This window comes from Amblyomma maculatum, chromosome 11 (assembly GCF_055883805.1).
Source record: "Amblyomma maculatum isolate TAMU_Amacu chromosome 11, ASM5588380v1, whole genome shotgun sequence".
Classification (NCBI taxonomy): domain Eukaryota; kingdom Metazoa; phylum Arthropoda; class Arachnida; order Ixodida; family Ixodidae; genus Amblyomma; species Amblyomma maculatum.
This window is the reverse complement of record NC_139354.1, coordinates 75022499-75049079: the sequence shown is the minus strand read 5'-3', so window position 1 is coordinate 75049079 and position 26581 is coordinate 75022499. Positions and strand designations below refer to the sequence as shown.

Here is a 26581-nt window from a genome sequence, read left to right as displayed (position 1 = left end):
ATAACACCAACTGTGTTATTCTAATGTATCTGCTTCAGAAACATAAACACGGCACTTTTTAGTACATTGGCTGCTTCCTAGCAGTATACTATCAACTGAACCTTCGTCTCCCTCGGATACAAAATATCCTAACGGTTTTAAAGCATTGGTAGTAATACACATTGTATTGTGGCTGAGAATGGCCTCCTTACGTACAAGCAGGGACTTTTATTGCTTTATATCGAAACATATGTCCGCGTAACCCGCTGCTTTCTGCGCTTCAGTCTGACATGTAGAAGACAGACAAGCAAATTTGTGGTCTCTTCAAGGAGCCGCTGCTGCACTTTCAAGCAGAAAAAGGCATATAAGAGAGCGTACAAGCAAAAAGCCTTAGTGTTCAAATCAAGGCTTAAATAATATGTTTTATGCAAGTATTGTAATGTTATCAAGGGCGATAGTTATCTCAATCAGTCAACAGTGACGAAATAAGTGATTTAGATAATAACCAGATAATAACGTAGATAATAACCAAGCAGATAATAACCAGCGTAATATTTCTAATCTCCCCATCAAACGGTTGAGACCCTGAAAAGAGAACTTAAAGAAAGCACCTGCACATCGTGCACAGTGTGTTCGTGCTCTTCACCAGTACACCCAGAAATTGCACTTCCTTCTCGCGAACATGGCGTCTGCCATTCCACATTCAAAAATACGGGCGAAGCGCACTGAGTTTCTGGCAACGGCGTTCACCATGTCGGCTCTGCTGGGGTCACCGCAGTAACTCATTGCCCACACCACGAAGAAAAGCTGCCAGTTGGAGTAACGGCGATTCAAGTAGACTGCCGGATTGAGGCCTTCGATGACTTCCATGCGGTAGACATCGTAGAGCGGGCCGAGCAACGCCGACTCTTTGGTTAGGTCTGTTAGTAACCAAGGCTGTGCGTCGAAGTCCAGCGTCGCATTATGGGCCAACCGGAAGCACCCAGTGACGTAGGACAGGTGTTCATCGTGCGCATCCTGCAGAAAAGTGCGATGCTTTGCACTTGCGTCAAATCCAGCAAGGGTAATTTTATAATTAGTGTCAAATAGTTACGTAAGTATATAAAAGTTAAGTAAATTGTTTGAGCTGTAAATATAAAAGAACTAAAGAGAAAAACTCAAGAGCATTTGTATTCTACTAGACAATATGACCTATAAGAATAGGTAAATAATCTGGTAGAACAAACGAAACCTAACATATCTGCATAACGAGATTTGGCGATCGTCGGCATTTTCTATTTCGAACAATTATTCGAAATTTTATGAAATCAATCTTGATGAAGTCTTAGACAAAGATTGTTGGGCAAACGTTTTAAGCCATTCGAGACGAATTGTCCCCGATCTAAATATAATTTAAAATTTTGCGAGAAACAAGATGCAAGGAGAGATTGTATCTGGGAACATTTCACGGGCCTGTTTCTTTTATGCGACTTCATGAATCGAACAATGTGAAAATGTTTCATGCCCCTTCTGTTAAGAAATGCCAAAAAAAAGGGTTTTAGCAAAGTGCCCACATTAAACTCGATAATGTTTAATTTGAAACAACTGTTTTCTTTTGCTTTTTACGATTGCTGTTTTATTGTTAAAAATAATATAAACATGTTGAACGAATCTCCTGGGTAGAGCGAGAAAACGAAGATGGCTACACGGTATAAAAGAGCACAGAACAAGGGTGGAGGGGGGAGCAATAGTTCGCAAGTCGAGCCAACGTTTCGAAAAGTGGTCTCGCCTTCTTCTGGGCCCAGACAAAGACAAGCTCTACCCTTGTTGAACGAAGCAGTTTATAGAATAGCTTGTTCCAAACGTGCCAGAAAGCGACTTTTTCTTGGCATTCAGACATGTATGGGGAAACAAGACCACCCTGATCACTGCACATGAGATGGCACAAAGTACATACCAACGTCTCAGCTTTCAATACAAAATATTTATGCGCGAAATTTGTTTTGACGGCAGAAATTGTTTTTGGAAGTTCAGAACCAGACACAGTGGCAAGCATTACCGAAATGTATTCCTCTGCAGAACACATATCATTCTCCGCCTAATATTATAGTTCACATGTTCAGTCTGGATACCGTTTGTGCAAGTAATGAGTCGATATAAAGAGAGCTGTTGAGGTAGCTGCTTTTTGCGGTGCTTTAATACAATTTTATGTTACATGTGCCCATATTTGAGAGCCAATCATCCCCAAATTGAGAAAACAATCTCTCTGAAATAAAAGAATATGTTTCCGACGAGGCTGCATCAAACGAAAAGCCAAAACGTAACTTCTGGAAACGCAGTGGTTATGAGGGGAACCACCATGTTTCAGAATAAAATTGATCCCGGACTTCAAGCAGAGAGTGAATTGCGCGCTGTCTGCGTCACAGTGAAAGTTGTGGCAACAAGAGCAAGCTTGCGTTGGAGATATCATTACGGGCGTAAATCACAGGAGTGTGTATTTGCGTGAACCAGAAATAAACGAAACAGAAATATATTAACATGGCGGCCAAGTCGCAAGATAAAGTGCAAAAACTGCCTTCGAAATTTTATATGGTAATAGGAACCCCAGCTCATCCATTAAATCAAGAAACGATTTTAACTCTTCTTGCTGACATTTTATAGTGTTCAAACACTCAAGAGCTTTACGCAAGGAAGTGGATATGAGTGCATTGGCCTTACTTTGTACGTTATAATGATTCAAGTGTTGAAATGTTGATGATGAGTTGATGATAAAATGAAAATCAGGTTTGTAGGCGAACTCGCTTGTTAATAGGGCGCATGACTTTTTTATTGCGCTGTAATATTCCTGTTATGATAAGGGAGTTATTTTTTCCTACCTCCGCATCAACAAGAATTTAAGAAAGGTTGTATTGACTCCAACTCTATAACGTTCACATCGATGCCGTGCTAACTTTAGTGAGTAAGCTCAGCCCTCAAAATGAGACGTGGCGAACTGCAAAAAAATAATATGCAACAAAAATTCAATAAAAAAAAAGAGTCGATCCCAAGAAACGATCAACACAAGTCTGCTGCTAACCTCATCTAACTTTTCGAAATGTCGAATCTTGAACGGATAGGGAGATTGTGTGTGAACATGTATACCCGCAGTGTGTCAGTTCTTCCTTTGATTTTGTGGTCTGTCAGTGAACAAAGTTAGAAGAAGTTAGCGCTAGTCCCATGTTGTTTTTTGTATCGCCTTGTTTGCGCTATTGCCTTGCACACATGCATCATCTAGCTCAACAAGAATTTTTATTAAAGACAATATGTCGTTTGCGATGTATTGGCATTGGCAGGAAGCGACAAAGGCACACGAACTCTACTCCGAAGATCACGAGTGTACAAGCAAACCATAATATTAGGCATATACATGTACGTGTTCTGTAGTGAAGTCGCCGTTAGGCACTGCCTGTCGCTGTGGATGGTTATGGCCTTCAAAATAAAAATTTTCCTGGTGAACCAACTTTGCTCGCATCAAATCTCTATTAAAACCTATGGCTTTGACGTTATATTTAGCCACCTTAAGGAGTTTTATCTGGAGGGCTCTGATTCCCAATACATGCCTGATTATAAAGAAAACGTCACTGTTTGCAATGCTTGTAACAAATTGTTATAAAAGATTCTTCATTCGACAAGTCTAAATTATTTTACCATGCCGTACAGCAACTTGTTAAAGCGTAAAAATGCTTCTAGGTTGAAACGTTACCGAAGTTTATGTAATTAAATCGCCGCAATTTTTGCAATATTATTGACCACCCCAAACAATGCGGAAGATTCTTAGATTGTCACCATATTGAGGTTGCGCGAAAGAACAACGCAAGGAAAATCTTCTAAAATTATTTTGCCTGATTCCATGTTCTACTACCCTTAAATTAGAAAAAATTCTTACACCAACCTTTGCTTCTTCCAAAAAAGGTCAAGTATCACTTATGTCAGGGAAACATTTTTCCAAATATAATATTTTTACGAGATGCCTCGTGCACAGTTACCATCCCGCTCACTATTTTATCTTTATTTTTTTTTAGAATTTACAGTGGCCGCTTTTTGTGTCTGGGACCTTCTTCATTGAATGGTCATGTCATTTACCAAATTTGGTGTCAGAATAAATTTTTATTAAAGGGAGTGCATCTAAACTCCTCAGTTCATTTGTAATTACTTGCTACTTGATAATGGGATGCTTTCTGGACTATAACTGACTGTTAATATTGGGTGTCCTTCTTGTGAATTTAAGGTATTATAAACTGTCATAACAATTAAGGTACGAGCGTAGTCGGATTACGACGACTTTTACGTTCACATTGAAGGAGGGGTACAGGTTTGAGTAAACATAGCAGAAGGTGACGTCCACCCCTTCCCCTTATTCCTTGTCTTTGTTCTTGAAACAATGGTTCTCAATTGTTTTTGATCCTCTAACTACATCTTCATTTTGCTGCTGGTTTCTTATTAAAGTTTCTGAAAAATATGCGCAAGCATATTGTTTCCAAAAGAACAAAACGTCTGCCCGATTACGGCATAGTGTATCCATGGACCAGTCGACGATTAAAGACCACAGTGAAATGCATAAAAAAATACGCCTCAAGGAGCTTTATCGCATCTAATCTCCGTTGACCAATTTTGCGAAGAAAAAACTTGGCCTCATCTTAATAATCAGACCATTGGCTTGGACCATAAAGAAGAACAAATGGGAAAAACACTCACGCACCAGCAGACGTAAGAGGAAAATATGTAAGAGAGGAATCAGTATAAATGGTGGAGGACGTTCTTCTGAAAAGCTTTTTGGCTGTACTTATTAACGTATTCACTCTTAACAATTCTTCCCCTAATGTATATTGTACAGATCTGGAATAGCTTTCAAAGATAGTTGTTTTTTAGCCAGCTGCATCCATAACAACCACTGTTTGACAATGTATATTAGGCAAAACGCGATTAAGCAACAGAAACGGATCTCAAGCTATATTTTCCTTACAGAAGTCAACAAATGCGATCAAAGTTTATTTTTATTCTTTTTACCTTGGATTTCAGGTAAACTGCATATCTTTATATTTCCGAAAAGCTTTCGATACCTTTCCCCATGCACTGCTATAGCATAATTTACCTTGTCTCAGTATACACCCGACAACAGTGGATTGGATTAGAAAGTACTTGTCTGGGCGAGCGCAGCATGTTTTAATAAACGGCATTAAGTCAGCACTTGTCACTGTAACCTCTAGCCTCTGCTCTTAGGCCTTTGTTATTTGTAGTGATTATAAATGATATTGTGCGACATCCGGAATCAAAAGTGAGGTTACATGCTGATGACTGTGCCATAAACAGGAATGTAGAAAATGATTCTGATGTTAGAAGCTTGCAGAATGTGCTCAACAAAATTCATGCTTGGTGCACTAAGTGGGGCATTCCTTTGAACAGTGCTAAGTGTCGACTTGTGTCATTCACTGCAAATGCTTTCCTGTGAGATCAGTTTATAATTTGGACGCACTACTTCTTGTAAACATCCAACATTACAAGTATCTCGTGGTCTATTTTTCAGAAAATGTAACATAGAACAGACATACTGAATACTTAACCTTAAAGTCACCTCGTATGCTAAACCTTGTTCGACGTAATTTTATAAAGCACCCGAGAATGTAAAACAACTTCTTTCCATAACAAATGTTCGTCCGGTACTCGAATACTGTTGCGCGATATAGCGCCCTCAGAGCTCTAATCTGATAGAAAAGCTTGAACGCGCCCAAACCTACATTGCAAGGATTGTTTCTGGTAATTATAACTTTCGTACCATTAATAAATTATTTAAAGAGAACCTTGGTTAGAAAACACTAGCACACCGCCGATTAACTACAAGATTAGAACTTTTTTTCCGAAAACGATTTTTTTTGCTTGTCTTTGTGTTCGTGCTTCTTCCACGCAGATATGATACAAGAACGCCACGAACACGCCAAAAAGCTCATTTCCCTTAGGAAAAAGACACTGTTGAAAGAAATATTATCATATCGCCTGAATAACTGGCTATTGTGTTTTTTTAGCACAGGATCCAGCGAAATGGGATCGTCAGAATAAAGAGCTATTCAGACTGTTTTAAGCAAAAAAAGGAATGTAGCAATCAGTAGCAGCTGGCTGTACAGATAAGATATTACGACAGGTTGCTCATATAGCGCCGTCTACAACTTTTTACGCTGGCTACTAGGGCACTATTGCAAACTCGGTGGTGTTCTTGCTGATAATGCTGCTTGGCTGCCCCGTCTAAATGCGGAAAATGCAAGCCTTGGACTGACAATGTGTGGTGATGCGATAGAGGTTCCTGGTTTTGGCCGCTGCAAAAAAGTTTTGCTATTCACACTCCAAAAGTTTCGGGGCGTCAGTTTTACAACCTCTACCAAATACTGCAAATATTCTACCCTACGAGTTTTGCATAGTTCCCTCGCCAAGTGTTGCATGTGGTGCTTACGTAGGCTTATTTCTATCTAATTCGAAATGAATATCTCAGGGATGTGAAAACAGCAGTCGCGTAGAAAGAGTACGCAGGTTCTTTCAACGCCCAGGAAACCCCTATAAACGAGGCATTTGCGCATAGACTTAAGTCCTGTGTGAAAGGAGAAATTCTAGAATCATAGCTTAAATGACCGAGACGCTTTATATAAACATCGTGACGCAACAAGCTCGATTGGCCTGCAGCAAGTCGATTGTCGGCGTGCTTAACTTTACAGGTGAAAGCACAACAAATCACTCCATGCAAAGAAGTGAAATAGAACTCTTTCTTATAGTTATCCGTTCCTTTTTTTAGGACATGCCCAATTTGTCATTGCGAGATCCTAATTTACTTTTTATTCTCTCTTCCTTTGCCTATTAGATGCAATAAACACAGTAATGTATTAACTATCACAATCATTTAGGCTCTGCCAAAGAACCCACCTGAAAACATGAACTCTTATGATTGCTTCGTTCAGAGCGCAGGAATCAGATCATGCTTAATTATTCGATAAAGGAACAAAGTTTGAAGTTTACCTACTATCTAGATTTTTGTGATCTTCAAATGAAACGGCCTCCTCTGCTCATATTTTGAAGAACTTTCAAATCCCATGCCTTTTATCTTTACGCCAAACTACTCTTGTGCCCTTCTGTCTTGTGGGCTGCTTGGAGAAAGGCATGCTCTTTAAGCCAAAGGGAAGATATAATAAGCAAATGATGTCCTTGCCGTTTCTCTGAGCAGGAGTTTTGCAATCAGGCGTCCACTACTTGCATGTATGCACACGACTAAAAGGCATTCCCTATGTGGTACCCAGCAGCAGTGCTATATAATGTCCGTCGGATGTCGCGAGTACGACTTGCAGCTTCCCAAAATTTCACATAACATCCGTGCTTTCTCTTTCCAACTTCAGCCAGTCAACGGCTGCAGGTTAGCAATACGCATGGGTATAACACAGCAGATGTCCTTTAATTTAGGATGTTAGGCATGTCCAGCAAAAGTCACTTTATCTACCTCATTCTTTCTTCATATTGAAGTCAAATTGAAAACTTGCCTAACTTGGTCATCAGGAAATGCATTTTTCAATACAAATTGGGCCCTTGAGAAAGTTGAACGCAAAACACCATGCATTGCAGCGAAACTAAGATTGCGGAAATGACTACGTGTCTTTTTCCAGTGGTTCTTTCAGTTAGCTTCCTATGTCATATGTTTGTTTTCGTTCTTCCAGTTTTCATAACCACTAAACATAAATTGTTTGCTTATGAATGCAACGAGGTAGTGCAAGCACTGCAGTTGCATATCGTCTCGAAACAAATAGACAGAAATCCATGCCCCAAGCTACTGTCCGCGAAAACTGTATTTTTGCGGCTAGACAATAATTTGACCAGAACAAAAAAGCATTCACTTGACAGCGGTGCTACTTCATTGCCCTGCAACGCTCAGAGCGAAATTTGCTTTTATGCGGAGTATTTCCACTGATACGGTTCACTTATCCACTGCGGTAATGGTAGGAACAAACAGCAGAACACGTGATAGTTTTCCCTGAAGGTTAAGAAATAAAGCTCCGTAATCAGTACTATGGTGAAACCATTGCACGGATGAAGTTTTCAAGACGATATAGAAGGTTTAAACTAATACTCGGCTCCTTATGTAATGAGCACGTCATAAAAAGGGTAATTACACTCCACAAATTAACTTGGCAGGACGAAGAATACTGCACACTAGGATATGCGACTCTTATCAGCGCACAGTTTCCTTCTTTAATGGTACTTCGTAGGTAATTATTGCTTGCTAACGTTTAGCTGAACTTTTTAGCATAATGTGAAATTTGATCATTGTCATTAAGTCTACTTACAATGTAGCAAGCTGCTCTCCTCGACTCGCCTCATATGTATCGGTATCGCAGCTCCCAGAAGCTACAAATTAGGGTGTAATGGTTTTGATATTTACACATTACCAATGACCTGCCTTTCAATAAACCTTTTTACATTGCTGGCGCGACCATTATTATAGCAAATCATGTAAAAAAAGTTTCGTCTACACAGTTTAACGATATTTCTTTAGCATGCATGCTTGCTACATTAATGCCGAAAATTGTTATATTCAATAAACATTTTTGCGTTTTTCTGAAGGAAACTTTTCTAAATGGGCCTCATCAGATTCTAAGCATGATTCTAGGAGTGACATTGATTATTTTATCAAAAGCTTTGTGACACTGTCCGACGTCATTGAAGTAAGAAAGCCTGATTACTGCTGATTTGGACCACAGTCATCTAAAGTCACCAAAAGCTACCAGGCTGGCCTGGACCATTTAGCTCCTAAATATTTTCACCACAGGTCAGTGTGAATACAGAGCTATGAGGCGTAGTTACTCACATCGTCCTCACGACAGCTCTTGTGCCGCAAGGGGTTTTAACAAATGCAAATTACAAGTTCCCTGCTTCTTAGAGCTTTCACAGGCTTTACACATGTAGCGCCGAAAAAACCCACTGTGCAGGCATTAAGTTGAATCATTGGGCTTACCTTCCACGAATAAGGGCTGTATGGATCAGGCAACAAAAGCCACATCAACTGTGCTGTCACGAGAACAGATGGAATGGGTTCGATTGCCTCAGAAGTAGTTGCCATTAACGCCATCAGTCCATGTGGCACGACCAGCACATTGCGGTCAATGTCGTAGAATGGCTGCAGAAACGAGAACGAGACTTTCGGTTAACGCATCGAAGCGTAACGCATAAAGTTTACAACTCTGAACTGAAAAAAGCCCCTTTTTCTTTGACTGGCACCTGTTCTCGAGGTGTAGGCAACCCTGAGTACAAAAGGCATTAACGGAGGCAACACGTGCAGAGCTTTCAGTGCTGTGTCATTGAGCATTCAGACTTCACTCTGTCTCAAACGGCATGAAGTGTGCATTTTAGACAGATTTCTTGCCCTCCTTTTTACGCTTGAGGCCTACCTCAGGCGCCTAGATTGCATGATCGGTTATGTACCGTGCTTTGAAGTCTATACGAACTATGATAAGGTAATTAGCTATGATATGTTAATTAACCGCGAAAAAATGCATTTGAGGAAATTGTAATTCCTGAAGGACGTATACAAACGTCGCTGCGGAACCAATATTTTATACATTCTACAGTGCTTGCTGATTGAGTGCAGCATACTTATAACGATGGCAGTTATAACTAAATGTTGCCACAAGGATCGATATACCTTAGTGATATGTATAATGACTATATACAATTGAGTCTGAGATAAGGAAAGCATCCATGACTGGCTCACGCGCTCATAACCAACCATGAGGGGAGATAATTTCGCCGTCAAACAATGTGCGCTTGCTACGAAAACAAAAACTGGATAGCATATTCCACGAGTCGTATATCCCTGAGTTAGCAGTGTTAGCAAGAAGCAGTATGCGAAAGTCACGTTCTAAATGAAAAATCACATACTTTTATTATGGTGCTTTATCACACACTTACAGTGGAAGGCTATCTCGCGATGTGTAAACGCGGATCTTTGTATCTTTCCTGGCTCATGTTTTGAGAAATGGTGAAAACTTAGCGCCATGTTTTCATGATACACTTTTGTCAAGTGGTCCAAATGCTAAAATTTGTGCCAATAAACTAGAAAACTGCGGTATCTGTGTGGCAATGGTTCACGAATGGCATATTTACAAAGTAAATAATGCCAACATGAAAGGAAACATTCACACAATATTATTAGCGTGCTCAGTATTGAGTGAAGTAGAATAAATCTCTGCCCTTTCGTGCTCAGTCGCCGCCCTCCAACTCCCTCCCGCCTTTCAAAGGGGAAACGTGCACATTGACATTGGGTTGATCCAAGCTTTCTGAAAAATATAAATATTTTAAAAATTTATGGCCGCCACGATTTCGATGGAAGTAGGCACACTTTTTAATATGCTGCGTGTTTCGTTCGTTTTTTTTTTTTTTTTTTTTTTTTTGCAATGGTCTTGTGAGCAGAAAATGTTTCGAATAGGCGCCAAAACAGCGTTTTCCGGAGAGTGTGTATCCATGTTTTAGTTGGCTTTTTCAGAGCGCTAAAAGGCATCTTATATTCCTTGCTTGCATTTTGTTCTGTTGGTTTGTCGAAGCGTTTCCTTATGCATGGTTAATTCGTTTTTTTTTTTTTTCATTGTTTCAGTTGTGCAGAAGCCCTGAAGCCTGCTTTAGCTACCGTAAGATTTTCCATCATGCTTAAAGCAACATTGCACAGCAAATGGTTTATGCCTACTGTCTCAAGGACTTTATTGCTAACAGTTCCATCATCGTAGTAGATAACTGCACCGTATATTGCAGAAACGTCTAGAGAAGCCTCTAACGATCAAAGCAGTACCATGATGGATGCAAATACGTACTGTTGCAAAAATAAGTGCAGGAACAAACTAGCTTATCAAGATACTTCATGAAAATATTGTTTCCTCAGTTTTACATGGGGACATTTCAAGCCAAGCAAATAAAAAATGAGCGAGGGCTCCATTAAAGGTCCACGGAAACGGCCCCCAAGAAACCACTGACAAACGTGTTCAGTGTGTAGAACACATCCTTTTGAGCATTAACGCAAAGTATAACTCCTTGGAACAAAGCCAGCGATTTAATATTAATTTTTAAAAACAGCGTTTTTTGAAATTCGCGGGCAGAGGAAATGTCGCTTGGCGGTGTCGCATGGAACTATTTCCTAATCCCGTGACGTCACGGGTCGGTTGACTGGCAAGGCTTGCTAGAAGCTGCCATTCGCTGCGGTCACTACAACCATGACGTCACGAACACACTTCCGGTAGCTGCGAAAGTCGTCTGCTCGTACGCTGCTCGAACTCTGTGCGGGCTGTTACAGCTCGCCGCCCTTATCGGTTAGGTGGCCATTGCCCATTAAGTGCAACAACCGAAGCGACGCAGGGATCGGCAGAACGAAGCTGCATTTACAAATATCTTATTTATATAACGTGGTTTCAGGAGTATCGGAGTGTCGTCCGACGAGGCGTCAATAGCACGGTCAAGCACCGCACGATGGCAGCACCTCCTCGACCGCCGTAAGCACCGCCGCTGTGGCCCCTCCTCCCGCATGCCGTTCGCGAACGACACGGCGGATCGTTAGCACCGATGTCCGAAATAAAGCGTGCTAAACTTTGTTGGCGTCTGGAATGCTGAGCCGAATATCAAGTATGAAGCCCTCGTGAGGATCGCTGACCAGCAGCAAATTGCTGGTAAGAGCTATAGCCGTGATACAAGCTAGTTTCTGCTCAAGCCAGCTGCCGCTGGTGCATTTCGGCTGATCCGATCTGCTCGTACTAGCTCTGCGATTAATGCGTCGGCAGAGTTAATCCTATAATTATTTTACTATGGCAGGATAGGAATCACTATAAGGCAGTTTCATAAGTAGACGATTTACGACAGCGTTGATCATGTTCCAAAGCGTCGACCGCCGCGGCTTCGAAGCGAAACAATAGGCCTAGCGACGACTAGGGACGGTCACGCACGGCGCCGGCGTTCGCCGCGCTCGCACGTTCCACCCCCGCGGTAATTGTGTAACGTATCTCAGCCTGCTCGCGGCATCCCGTGCTGCAAGCGTTGCAAACTCGTGTACTTTCATAGCTAAGGCCGCGTATTTTTTGCCGTTCTGCTCAGCAACAAGCCGTTCAAACGATACTGTAGGCATGACAAGGCTTCAGTACGCAGTCGCTGCGCTGTCGGCCGTAATCGAAGACGTCGGGCGGCACCATAATCTATACATCGATCTTTAAACGTGATACAGTGGGCAAATGAATAACTTTGTGAAGCAGACCCACTCGTACGTTTCGCGCACTCGGGCGCAGACGAGTAGCTTCCGTCAACAGACGCCTTCATAACCTCGGTTAACGACGCAAACCGAGGTCGTCAAGCTCGGTTTGCGGTAACCGCGGTTAGTGGTGCAACCATGGTTTGGTCCGCCGTGTAACATAGGATAACCACGGGTTCGCGGTTACACCAACCGTCGCTGCGCGAACTGGCGAACTCCTCAGGCGTGTGCAAGCGAGGACGTGTTGGCGGAGTACGCCAGCGAGCGAGCGCGCGGAAACCGGAAGTTCGTCGAAGTGACGTATGTCTGGGCGGAGCTTTGAACTTGCTTGTATTCTTTGTTTTTTTATGGCTCCCTTCGGCGTACGAGTTGAGAGGGAAAATTGGAAGGGTCATTTTTAATCGCCGATATCTCTGGTGTTCCAGAAGCTAGATCGAAAATTTTTGCGGGAGAATGATGGGTGGTTCAATAACTATCAGTGTTATGGCGTTGTTTACCCTTCTTGGTGACCCCTTTCTGGGGACCTTTAAGTTGTATGCAGAAAACGGGCCACTGACTGAGCCATGAACCGGTCACGTGGTGTCGCCCGCTCGCGCCAAATTGACCATATCTTTCCTTTGTTACCAGATAGTAGGTAGGCCTTCATTTTCAATGCGCAGGCGTAGAGCTGGACAAATGCGATGCACTGCTCGACGTGGCTTCGATGCGGAATGATCTAGGCCCAGTGAAGAATACATTGTAGGGCACGGCCAGCGCGCCGTCATCCGCTCTGCTCGTGGCATCACCGCTCTGGCAATCTCGCAGCATTCGGTGTGCTGCTCGTTCATTCGCGAACTTCTCTTTCGTAACGTAGCTGCCTGCAATCCGAACTTTCTCGACATTTTTACTAAACACCCCGCTGTAAAATCTCCTCCGGGATGCGACGGGGCAGCAGTACATAGTGCTGCATGTACTCTCGGGCTGTACTCAAAGGCTGTGTAATAAATCCGTCGGATGCCACTCTTGACACTGCCAATGTTATCTGGGGCTCTTGGAAACGTGGCAAAGTTTACTAGCTAAAGGCAGCTTACGCCGTTTACGTGGGCGTCGACGCATCTCCTCCGTTCACGGACGCTGCCAGGCTCGTGGTCCGCAGCCTGAGAAGAATGCTCAGATATTTTAGTCTGCTCTTGTCCTACAGACCTGGAGCCATGCTCAAAAACAGGGAGTAGGACATCCCGTGATGGTAGCTCCGCAGACAAAACAGGTCCATAGTCCTTTATCCAGATACGCCTTAAGAAATGTGGCTAGAATGTTGGTTGGGAGTTTTGTATCATTTACATTGTGATTAATCTTAACACACGAGTGCACAAACAAGTTCTTGAAACATCGGGCTATTTAAGTGCCAAAGCATGAATTCAACAGCAAAAAAGCTGGGAAAACTGGATGTAGCTAGGAGGCTTTGGTCTTCAACTTTTGTTCCTTAGCCTGTAGGTTAGACTATTGGTTTAAGGCTACGTAGGTTAGACTATTGGTTTAAGGTTACGTAGGTTAGACTATTAGTTTAAGGTTACTTTCCTCTATTTGCTAAAGGCAATAAAGATATACCACTTTAAATTAGCCCTCTTCAACATTAAACTAACTTAAGGAGCTTCAACCAACTGCTCTCGCACGTTATAATAGTATGCTACCTTTACTGAGGTTTAATTTCGGCAATTGTTTTTTTAATCCAGTTTTACCTGTCACCCTTCATTAAAGAGTAATGTGTAGGACGACTGTCGTGATTATTGCAAGCATCCTTATACCTCACAGATTGTCACTAACTACTACTGCTTCCTTCAATAATAACTGCCACGTAGCTTCAAGAGGAGCAATAGCATCTGAGTGGAGACATTTAAAGGAATCCGATAACACACCTCCCAAGAGTAGACAGACGTCGTGTAGTCCGTCACTGTGACGCCACGAAGAGCCACCAGTTCCACTCCCACGGCCTCCAGCTCTTGAAGATATCCTGCTCTTCGCTTCTGCTGAAGACGCGGACTTTCTCCTTCCTCGTGTCTGAAGAAAATGGAGTCAGACAGTCCATTTACTGTCTTGAGATCAGAGCCCAAGTTCAGCTGTTATCTAAAGAGATTGATTGAAGATTCTATGGTCATGAAATAATGTATCCTGCGGCTACATTTGCAAGCTTTTTATCTATTCGTCCTCATATACATGTTGCTCAATACTAGGCTTTCAGAAGTTTTAAATTAAAATTAGGATCACCACAATTTTTTTTTATATTACTTTTGCCCACAAGCGGATGCAAAATGTGATAAATTATGATAATAAATAATGATCTAATTACCTGAAAGCAATAAATAACATTTTTATTTCCATTAAGCAAATATGATTATATTGAAAAGCTAATGATATTGCCATTTAATGTTTATTTATTTTGTAGAATTGCAGTAACGCTTCCACGTCCTGAGATATGCGTGTCTATAATAAAAACACTATGCATCTAATTATGCATGCGAAACTGCAGAATTTATGTAAATCTCCTCCTTGATATAACGGTGTGCGTGCTGCTTTGCTAGCAGAAATGTGGATATACAGCCAACGATTATAAACTTTCGCTCTTAACCAGATAACGAGTCATATTAAGAAATAGTCCTGATAATCCTCCGCCCTTTTCGATGAAGGCTAAAAGCAAGGCGCTCGTGTGCTGTGCGATATCAGTGCATGTTAAAGAACCGCAGGTGGTCGAAATCCTCGCAGCCCTCCACTACGGCGTCTCTCATAGAATGAGCCGGTTTGGAGCGTTAAACCCCGCAAACCAAACCAAACCATCATAACCCCCCGTCCGCAAAGTGATTTTTCGGTGTCGCGGCCAAAATTGGAAACGCTGATCAAGAACGAAAGATTGTGAGTGTCTCAGTTATCCTTACATTTCTCTCAAGCCAAGCACAATACTACACAGCTGCTTTGCACCAAGGAGAAGCTTCATGCCTAGCGTCGCGGTCGCGCAGGCGCCGTTAGGCGAAATGGCCTGAGATTTTATACACTGCATATCTTGGGACACTGGCGCGGTACAAAATTCTAAAAATAAGAAATCATCAAATGACACTATGGAAGTTTTGATTATATACATGCATGCTAACAGGAGTGGACAAAAAATAAATTATAATCATTTTTAATTACTGATAAAACAATCACGATTCTGCTCAAAATTATCCTCCACCTAGCTGCATATCCTTTGTATAAAAAGAATTGTTTGTGCAGTGTCTGTATTTATTGAAATCGTGAACGTCTAATTTCAAATACCTTTAGCCCATACAGCCACCCCTCCTGGGCACACGCTCGCTCTCTCTGTTTCAGTCCCGTACAACCGAATCAAGTCCACAAGATACAAGCTCCGAAATGCCCGTCTTCAAATAGGCACCTACAAATCCAGGACCACCGAAGTTAAAAAACGCTCGTCATAAAGACGTCAGATTTCTCGACTGAGATTTTTGCAAGGTCGGGCTCATTGTGTAGCCAATCGGCAATGCGCCAATGGCAAAAGGTTTTATACTCAGTTAGGATTTTCCAGGAGGTACCTAAGAAATGTGAGAAAAGTGTGTGATATTATAATATACCTTTGTGCACCTCTCGGAGGAAAGGAAAAACGTGGTTTTAGTGTCTTTCCTGCTGTTGCTTGGGAACTCAAAAATTCCTGAATTATTTGATGGGCTGCTTTTCTCAAAACTAAACGCTACAAAACTGTGGAATATCTTAACACTTTCCTATACGCGCCTATTCCCCTCGATAGCCCGCTATCGATGGTTTCACGATTCGAATGTTTCCGCTTTCGTAACGCTTCTTGATGAGTGGCGTCATTCAGTGGGAGATAGAAAAACCATATTTTCAGTTTTGCTTTTGGTTTTATACTTTCTGCCGTGTCATGCCTGTTCGGATGGCCTCTGGACTCGGGTGATCGGCGCTCTTTGTTTACATCATGGCATCGACATCACGCGCCCCAGATTCCGCGCAGTTCCGAAGAAGTTGACGCATCAAAGAGCTCGTTTTTGTATGCGAACAGCAGCAGTGATGACTCCGAAGACGATATCACATCCTCAGACTTTAGCACTGACAGCGAAACTACGTCAAACTACCCGGAACGTGGACATCATGCCTCGATAAGTTTCGTGATCGCTCCCCAAAAATTTCCGCTTTTGGTAAGCGCTGATCAGAAGAGATCACTGTTCTGAATGTGCCAACAGGGTGACAGGGTGACAATATCTTTTGGGTAATTTTACTTGCCGCCGGCAGCGAAAGAAGTCGTGTTTTCCGCTAGAAGACGGCCAGGGGTCGACCTCGGCATACTCGACCTCGACTACTGTTTTCTTTTCTAACTCAGCGAATACTGTACACTGTACTGTACTGTACTGTACACAGAAAGATAGAATTTGCTGCTGCAATTTTGCATTGGTCTAGGTTGTAAAAAAAAAGTACATTTTTTTAATTTTATGTGTTTTTTGTAATACGCAATTTTGATACCTTTTTCTGTTGGTTTTTTCAACTACAATTGTTTGCTGATAGTTCTTTTTTTAATCAATTGTATAATAAGGATTGTCACTAATACTACTGTGAAGAAGAATACCTCTTCTACCATTTGCAGACACTCCTGTACCAACCAAGTTTTCTTAAAGAAAAGAAATATAAATGACACCACCTAAACGCCCCTCCCCCCCCCCCCCTTTTTCTAAGACCTCTTTGATAGAAATAGTGAAACCTTCTGATGTGCGCAAAAACCTTTGCTTAAGAGGTTTTTCTTCCGCGTCTAAGACGGCCAGATGAAAACACTGGAGCACATTTTGGCAGAATAACTCAGGCTTGAGAAGATAGGCTCTCGGATGTAATAAGTATTGTTGAGCAGTTTTACATTATGCGCACAAATTGGGCAGGAAAGCTGTTGCCTGGAATCTGTCCAGAATATTTAGGTGTGTAAATGAATAAATAACGATGTTGTGAATTGCGAAGGCCGCAGGTGCGTTAAAAAATAAAGGCTACTCTATTCGGCCACGCTTTGAACTCATGAATACTGGCCGCGTGCGATGCGTCGCTGCCCAGCGCACAAGTCTCGTCATGAGTACGCTAGATGCCGCCGTAAATCGTCGAGCTTAACGCACGTTTGCAGCTTCAGGACCTACCAGCGCGCGCCTCGTTTGATCATTTCACTCTGTAACCATGGTCTGACACAATCGCGATAACATTATTTAGGATAACTATTTTGTCCAACAGGGTATCAACACAGAATACCAAAATGAACGGCTGATAAAAATTTGGAGGATGCTTAAGCATATCCTTAAGATCGGCAGCAGTGGCATACTTCCTCTACTTTTACACCTACGACGGAATACGAAGTATTGACTCAGCGCTTGTAGTACGAAGGACTACGCGGCATAACTACAAAGCACATTCGATGTTTAAGTCATGACGGACTACAACACGATGACCTACAAATTGCAGTTTTGTTATCTGCGAGAGAGAGCGACGCGATGTTTCGTCACTTTTAGTATTTTTTATATATTTATTTTATGTTTATAATTTTGATTGGTTCACAGGAAAGGAAAGGCGCAGTATCTGTCACACCTGTTATGTGGACACCTGAACTGCACCATAGACGAAGGGAGGAAGGTGGAGTGAAAGCGGAAAGAGAGAAAGGGTTACCGTAGGGGAGGGCTCCGGAGTAGTTTCGACCACTGAAGAGAAGTTTATTGCAACTCCAAAGGCTGAAGATACAACCTCATATGCACACTATATACTATACACACTGTTCAGCACTATATCAAACAATGAGATACAAGCTGCAGGTCCGTCCTGCACAATGACCATTGCACTAATACCAAGCTAGAAAGCACACAACATGCACGTGTTAAGACTTCAAGCACCTGGAGACCTTTAACGTGCACTGACATCGCCAACACAAGCCCGCTTCTTCGTTTCGCCTTCATCGAAACGCGTATAATTTTGTCGTGTTTGCTTCCCCTTTATTTTGAATTACTGAAATTATCAACAAATTATGGCTTAAGTATTACCGACAAATCACCCCTACTTCCCATTCATTACCTAGCCCTTATCGATAACTTAGAAGCCGCCATTCGCCTTTTCCATAGTTCTGAACACTTCCGATAATTCCCGATAACACTCGTGCCGCAACTAAGGTAGGGCAACGGCTCTCCCATTGAACAAGCCGTACATGCTTCGCGTAATACAAACAAATTGGGGCCTGCAAAAGAAGAGCTAATAGAACAGCTAACAACCATACAACCCATTATTATATGAGAACATTATAATTCTGATTTCTCTCGTTACGGACCGGAAACTGCAATCGCGGGTAAAAAATAAATAAGAGCTCTATACGAAAAACCGGACGCTTAATAATAAATAGCGTACAAGTGAAATATATTTTGTAATTCTAAATTTTAATGACCTTACTTCAATCGACGAATATATGAGAACATTATAATTCTGATTTCTCTCGTTACGGACCGGAAACTGCAATCGCGGGTAAAAAATAAATAAGAGCTCTATACGAAAAACCGGACGCTTAATAATAAATAGCGTACAAGTGAAATATATTTTGTAATTCTAAATTTTAATGACCTTACTTCAATCGACGAATATAAAAGAAAATAAAGCAAACAGCTTAACAATATTGAGTTACCAAGAATTACTATAGCGTCATTGACCTGACGTGTGCAACCTCGCCATCGTTCACAACTTTCGTCCCAAGAATAATAAAAACCACGTGCAGAACCTAACACTAAAACTAAGGTGGATGTAAATTATGGCAAGCGAAATTTCTTTGCTGAAGGGTCAGCGATAGGTTTGAGACAGAGACCGTTTCTTCAGAATTTCGCATAAGAAGCTGCTGCAGTGACGCATGTGCCCAGCTGCTGAAGATGTTATGGAACTGTACAATCAAATCAATACGAATTCTAAAGTCTATTTTAGATAACGTAAACAGCACTGTATAGGGTATAGCTGCTTCCTGTAATAATGTTCGGTGCAACGAGTTTTCAGGAATTTCGGTCTGACCGGGATTTTTACTCTCAATAGTCATTCTTTTCGCCCCACATTTTCATAGTATAGCGACATGCAGTCATGGGCAGTATCGAAGATACATGTATCTTCGATACTATATTTAGATCCATTTTGTGAATAGGTATTAGTTGTCGTGTGCGGAAAATCAAAGCTTCGAAGTATCGGTTTTTAAAGTATCGTGTATTTTGAAGATACTCGATACTAAACTTCAAATTATGAAGCCGCTGTGAGACTGGGTTGACGGCGTTCGCTCAGACAGTAATGCAGGACCGGAGCCAACTTGGCTTACAGTACCGTTTGAGTTCCCTACAAATGCCCCAGCCCTTCAGCGTCAACCACACATTTCCAGATTCCCTTTCTTCAAAACTGATGAAAGCAACGATAAGTAGGTGCTCTCAAGGTACTTTGCTTTAAAGCACTGAGTGCGTACCACAAAGCTGCTAAGAGTTTAACTGACATACAGAGAGATATGAGCAAAGTGGAAACGCAAGGCGAACGCTCAGTAGGAATCACGCACACTGCTGTATCCGCTCTTTCCACCCGTTGCCATCCGCCCCCGTCTCTGCGGCATTTGATTCTCGTCAAGCAGTGTTCTCAATGCTGTCGGAAGCAGTAACTTAAGCACAACCCCGAACCCCTGAGCTACGCGTGCTGGCTCTGTTTGGCAGCAAGAACACAAGCTTCTAAGGCCTCAGCCCGCCACGATGCAGTCGGTTAACCACGTTCTTGTAGTTACGGCGTTTCACGGAAAACAAAATCCATCCATTGTAACTGCACAGGGAACAGGCTTCCACTAGCCATTTGTTTTTGTGAAAAATATTACGTTCAAAATTTTATGAAATTCGCGACATGAAAGCTATAACTGCAGTTTTCCAGCACAGTTCGAATAAAAAATTATTCGTTGTCAAACAATTTTTTTTGTGAAAGCCATTTGAGCAAACCTTGGATAAAACTTGTAAAGGTATCTCTAGCTAGAAAACAAAGCTTGATTTTTTGAAATATGCGGATTGATTGAATCTATATTTGCCACTTTCTGTTAAAAACGAATACTTCTATCTTTTATCTACAACATGTCGTAGTTACCCAGCGACGCTGGTCAACCTCGAGTTTCCTACCTACCTGCAAGATTCTTGAGTCAACACGGCTATGGTTCACCCTTACTCGCTGACAAAAGGTATCTTCATCTAATAAAACAGTGTGATGTGCTCGTGTGCGTATGCAGAGAGGCTTTTATCATTTGCATCGCTTTTAGCACGCCGACGTCACGCTCTTTCCGGACTCAGTTCTCTGAACGCACGCATGTTGCACCTTTTTATTTGTATGTATAGCCAAGTTCTCACAGGTCGGCTAGCATGAAGAGTATTAGTTTAAAGAAATATTTCGCTAGACTGCTTTTGGTACCAATCGCTTAACTGTAACAATAGCTTTAATTCAATGCGAAGTTTTGACAAGGGCAGCAGCCCAAGCAATAACTCCGTGCTGGCGTATTCGTTAAGCCCTTTCAGAACAACTGCGCTATAGGAATGCTCTAAAAATTACAGAAAGCACGGTAAAATTTCCTAATACCACTAATCGTATTACCACCTTTATTATATTAAGATTTCAGCGATGTATCGCAGTATTGACGATACAGTACCGAGTATCTGTATCGAAACTCTATTTCGGTCCTGTATCTTGCACCGGCATCGGATATACAATTTTTGGGGTATCGAGTATCGGTATCGAAGATACTTTTTCGAAGTATCTTGCCCAGCCCTGATAGCACGCTTAGATGCCAGCTGCACTAATGTTGCACGGCGTTTCCTTTTAATGGTGCATTATAGTTTAAGCTCTTGGGATATTTTTTGCATCCACTGCGAGTAAAAACGACCGAGGCCCCGAAGTACTTCCTTCCTCTCACGATATTTGTCCCATGAAGGAATAATAAAACCCTAAGTTGTATTTTAGAGCATTCAGTTCCGGCAGGATACTTGAAGGACTATGTAGCCTGAACACCAGGTATCAATTGTTCGCCGTGCTTAGCATTATCGGTAAAAGCATAATTGTTAATTCAAACAGTGGATCTGTGCAAACACTGAATGTTACTCCTGCTATACTGACATCGAATGTTTATATTTTATACTGACTTCAGAAAAGGAATCAGACTGTGGAGCTTGTAATTCAAATAATGCAAATAGTAAAGAATACTAAAGTCAATACGAAACATCATTCTTGGTCAGTATGACTCTGCAAATCTTCATCTGCCTCTGAAAGATGCCTCTCGCCGACTCGCTTACTAAGCTCACCTGGACAGCCAGTGTGGAACACGTAAGCCGAGAGCCTCCTGAGCAGTGTGGAACATGTCAACGGTCAATTCATACACGTCCGTCAGCTTCGCATTCATGACGGCGCTGGCCACTTCCGCGCTCTCTTGTCTGAATATTCCCTCGTGAATCTCAGCGCAGGCCACCTTGCGGGCTGTTTTGCCAGCTTGGAGCAGGTTCCACAGGCCACTTGAGTTCTTGCAATTTGAGAAAATAATTCGCAATATAAAAAACGTTTCTTTGTAGTCCTGGGGATTTTTCGTATGCGTCTTAGGTCCCAGTCACTCCAACAAAAGTATGCTTGAGCTCCGAATTTGGTTAATTAAGGTAGTCGAGCTACACGCTGTACGTTTGGGCACCAAGACCTTTTGTATTGTCTGTATTGTCTAGAGCGAGTGAACTATTTGACAAGAAGGTAAATTAGTGTTAACTTTAGCGGTAACAAAGCAACGCATGCATAGGGGGTGAAATAGAGAGAGAGAGAGAACTTGCGTGTATATCCGTGCATACGTACGAGCGCACACGCAAACCCATCTTAGGGTATGCGCTCCACACCGGGCAATGGGGCTGGCCTGGTTGGGTGGTATGTTGTGCCATTAAACATCGGGACCAAAACAATTAACTTGTTCTTGTCTAAGTTACTGAATTACATAAATTATGTGCCCACATGTTGCGGGGTAGTGCCTCTTGCATCTCTTTTCCTGCTTTTAGGCTCCCTTTAAAATGTTTTCAACTGAATGTCATGGAACACAGGGCCCTGTAAGAGACTTCATGAGTGACTGCAGGTTAATTCTTCAGCAAGAATAAAAGGCATGGAAAGAAAATTTTCAGTGCCTATTTGGAATAAGTCGTTGGCTCCCTTTCGTTACATCTAAAAACAATAAACACTGAAAATGCACGTGGCAATGCACAAGTCAACCATGTGCGGTCCTTTAGTAAATTTAGGCATCATTTTTGTCCTCCCCATTTGTGTTTGGCCCAAGTTCTGCTAAATTTATTGGATGGTGTATAGATGATTTCACTTGCCACGGAGACAGGCATCGCCATTGAGCCTTGCAAAAAATTTCCATCGCTACTTACTTGTCCGACAAAAAGTGGTGCGAAGTAAAAATTGTTCCAGAGCTTTTGGTAGCGTCTGATTTCAGCGTCACCGGCATCGAAGAGCTGCATCAGGTGGCAACGCGCTGATTGACCCAACCAGCTACAAAACGAGTCCACCCTTTCAGGCTGCATAACTTGTCGTTGGTTAGAGCTTCCCGATTCCAAGAAGACGGTAACATTGAACTTGTCACTGAATCTGCGAATAGTCACAATGAATTGACTCATTGATTTTTGACGGTGGCCCTGAACGGTGTCAGAAGTAAATATTTGATCAATCTTTACCTGATGATACAGCGCAAATAACTTCAAAGCAAAATAATAGGCATACAGACAGAAACATAAAATATGTTCTCTATTATGTGAAGTATTTTCATTCCTTTCGTTCATTTTTTTCATGCCCAATATAGGGCGACAAATTTTATCATTGAGTTGCTCTCTTCTCGCATTTGTTGCAGACTGAATTCATTGCGTGCAGCATTTGTAAGTAGCATGGCTCTCCCAGCAAGGTTACGATGCTTCGCCCTGCCAAGAGAAAATTAATGTTTTCCGGTGAGAACCTCTGCATACAGCTCCGTCTAAAAAAGTAGGGCACTGCAACACAGGTGTACAAAAAGTTAAATGGGCCAGAAAATTCCCAAATAGTTTGTAAGATGAATGTGTTTGTATGGCTAGAGAAAAAACCTTGGCTGAGGTTTAATCCTTCTAAGGCGTAGAGAAAACGACGTTTTGCTTGGTTTTGCTTTGGTTAGGCTTAGGTTTAAACCTGGGCAGGTATGGTTTTGAAGCAATTACATTGCTGAGGCTATGCAATCGAAGACACCGTTAACACCACGTGGGAAACCTGATATTGTAATTTCCGTCGAAGATCAAATGTCAAGCTGTAGTACACCTTTGATGGTACCATGTTTAAGCTACATGCTCGTTGAAGGTCATGAGGATTCCCAGATTGGCCTTGGCTGATGCATGCCATAGTGACGATTTCGCTTCATAAAAATCTTTAAAACTTAGGCTCCACATTACGCGCATGACGTGACAGTGATAATGGTTCCCGTCTGCGCCTTCCCCTGCTAATTATGGTATGAGTGCGTGCACATTGTTATTGCTTTCTCATCGATTCCTTACTTGTGTGCCTATATTGCTTCGCAGTTACACTTTAGCACAGAGCAGCAAGCTACCACATTATGAAAAAAATCAATCCACGTAAGCAGCACTAACTAATCCGCACAAACCTGCTTGATTAGCCGAGTAGTAGCATTTCAAATGAGTGTCCATGGGTACGGAGCTCAAGTTGGTGACGTCATGTGGTTTTGAGGCATTCTACAATATGCGGCCATTCATTGTCCACCCATATCCCTCATCTACTCTCTCATGACAGAAGTATGCTGGTAATTATTTCTCACAGAGCCATCAACGCAGACGCCCGGTTTCAAAGTGACAACTTAAACTTAAAACTGAGTAGGTGAGGAGATTTCACTTGAAAACAGTTGGCTGCCTTCTATGCTCGGTAATTTTTATTTTCAGAAAGCTGCAAAGAACTGCATTCCTGTCGCCTCCTTCAGAGTTGTTTTTCTTCCGTCACTGCGGAGCATATGAGCCATGCTGGGTTATGTGTGTTTCGATTTGTTTCAGTATGAGATGATTTCAAGTTTAATAGAATGCACTTTCAGTACACTACACACACCAGAGTAATAAATGGCTTCATCCAGGGTAATAGGCGTTCACCTGACCTCTGTACATCGCACCCGTAACCCTGCTTGGCGAATTCTGAGATGAAAAGGTCATATATAGTGTTGGGGTGAATTAGAACCTCCGTCAAGTACAGCTGCCTAATCAACTAAAAACTTCATTATGGCTTCATGTAAGCTTCTGAGGGGACGTAGAGCATGCTGTGAGGAAGTCAGCTCGCTTTGGTTGAATAGGTTGACTCGCATGACCCAGTCTGTTTAGTGCGTGCAAACGCTATCGACTATGGCTGCCTTGTTAGCAAATAGGGAAATATGAAAACAGACCATATTCTCTATTGGCACTGGCGTCATGCATAGATCTTACTTACATACATTGGACGATGTGAGTGGGGCTGACGTCGTCCTCCCCAACGCCATCTCAAACGCGGTCTCGCTTTAGTGGAAATTAATGCTCTTAAGCACGTACCGGCGTGATTATATTATGCTTATATAATTTGTCAGTTGCAGTGCTAGCATTGATATTGTGTTCTGAAACATGCGACTTCTAAAAATTAAAATTTCTTGTCCTGGACGATTGGCAGTAATGAGGCATGTTCCTCAAGAACGGCCATAGCCTATCCAGGCCCGAACAGTCCAATAAAGTGAGTATGCCGTGCAGGTTGCGGCGCATGTTGCTAATGGAACTCAGCAGGCAGTGCGGACAACTGTCCATATTCTTCACAAAAGCTTAACAGTGACGGATTACGCCGTACAGGTAGAAGTTCCTGTAACATAATTTTTTTGTTTTACTGCATACGAAAAATCGCCTTCCTAAAAGCATCTGAAGAGAATAGATTTGTGGTGTATAACGTTCCAAAGTGACATAGGCTGTGAAGTATGCTGTAGTGGAGGACGCTGGAAATTTCGATTACCTGGGTTCCGTAACCGTACACCGAATCACACAGGACACGGTCACCTTTCGTTTTGCCTCCATCAGAAAGCTGTAATGGCTGCCGAGATTCTATTCCGCATCCTTGGGATCAGCAGTTGAGTGCCTTAACCACTGATCCACCACCGCAGGGCAGAGTATTCTTCAGAGTGTGCAAAATGAAACAGAATGGTACTCATATTCTTCACTGTTTTTGAATTGTTTTGTAAACCATCTGGTGAGTGTGTTTGTTCAAACTTGCGGCGCATCCCCCAACTGACATTGGGCTTTGTGAACACATTCTTGACTAGAAAAACTAAATTTTGAATATGTCGTAAATTTTATTCATGCGTAATTTGTAGCTCCGCGATCCAAGTCGCACTGTTATTAGGCTCCTTTTCGGAGGAGGACAATGACGCCCAAAAGTTTCTAGTTAACATAGAAAGAAACACTGTATCGTTTTTCTATCAGCAGCCCTCCTATACATTACATACTGGCTTTCTTCGTCCCTCAGACCCAAACTTTCCGGATGTTTATCACTGTAATGTGTTGGCATAACCCGTAAGGTAGTGCTGACCGCAATTTCCTTGTTACACGTTTATTGCGCCAGGGCCGGCTGTCATATAAAAAAAAAGACTGTCTTGCTACTGATATTTGTGAAGCTGTTATGGTACCCCAGGAAAAAAGCAACGAATTGCAATGCGACTTACTTTTCCATTTCTGAGAAGAGGTCTTCGACAGTGTTTACTGCAGCACCCTCCAGAAGACTGTCAGCCAGCTTGTGAGGTAGATTTGGATACCGAGCAGGGCATGCCTCGGAATTGTTCATTCTCCGTGTGCTGAAAGAGCTGTCAAGTAACAATGAGAACCGGCTAGAGAAAAATGCTTTCTGGAGGCTGACTGCGAGTAAATTCAACACTAGGCAACAGCAGCCTGCTTGTTGCTTTCACACCACCCACTCCCTCGGGCAATGAGAACCAAGAATTCTCATCTGTGTAGTGTTTGCAAATATGGTTTGAAAAACACGCAGATGCCAGTTGCGTTTCGGTAGCAGTCTCACTTTATTTTTTCACACTTATTGCAGGATGAAATTTTATCAAGTATTTAGAACTTAGTCGTGTACTGAATAACCATAACAGTTTTTTGCGTCCAGGTTATGCACACCGGATGACATACTGCGAGAATATAAATGTCACTTTCATTTCTCAGAGTAATAAATTGGCGATGCACATAGGCCCCGAGACAGGTTTCCGCTCTCTCCCTCCATTTGTGCGTTTTAGTCTCTACA

General features: G+C 42.2%; 1 protein-coding gene across 1 annotated transcript; it reads right to left on the bottom strand.

Moving 5' to 3' along the window:
• Window positions 1-621: 621 nt before the first annotated feature.
• Window positions 622-26122, bottom strand: LOC146174188 (uncharacterized). The gene is made up of 6 exons (XM_084585346.1): window positions 26004-26122; window positions 22681-22897; window positions 21583-21797; window positions 14143-14284; window positions 8981-9142; window positions 622-996 (listed from the first exon to the last, which is right to left on the bottom strand). The coding sequence occupies exons 1-6, from the start codon at window positions 26120-26122 to the stop codon at window positions 622-624; spliced, it is 1230 nt and encodes a 409-aa protein (XP_084441472.1).
• Window positions 26123-26581: the final 459 nt, after the last annotated feature.

Excerpts from the sequence above, each read along its gene's own strand:
- LOC146174188 (XM_084585346.1), bottom strand. The coding sequence starts at position 26,122 with ATGAACAATTCCGAGGCATGCCCTGCTCGGTATCCAAATCTACCTCAC. Across the intron at positions 22,898-26,003 it reads CTCTTCTCAGAAATGGAAAA|ATTCAGTGACAAGTTCAATG; the intron begins GTAAGTCGCATT and ends GACTATTCGCAG. Across the intron at positions 997-8,980 it reads ACAGCCCTTATTCGTGGAAG|GATGCGCACGATGAACACCT; the intron begins GTAAGCCCAATG and ends ACTTTTCTGCAG.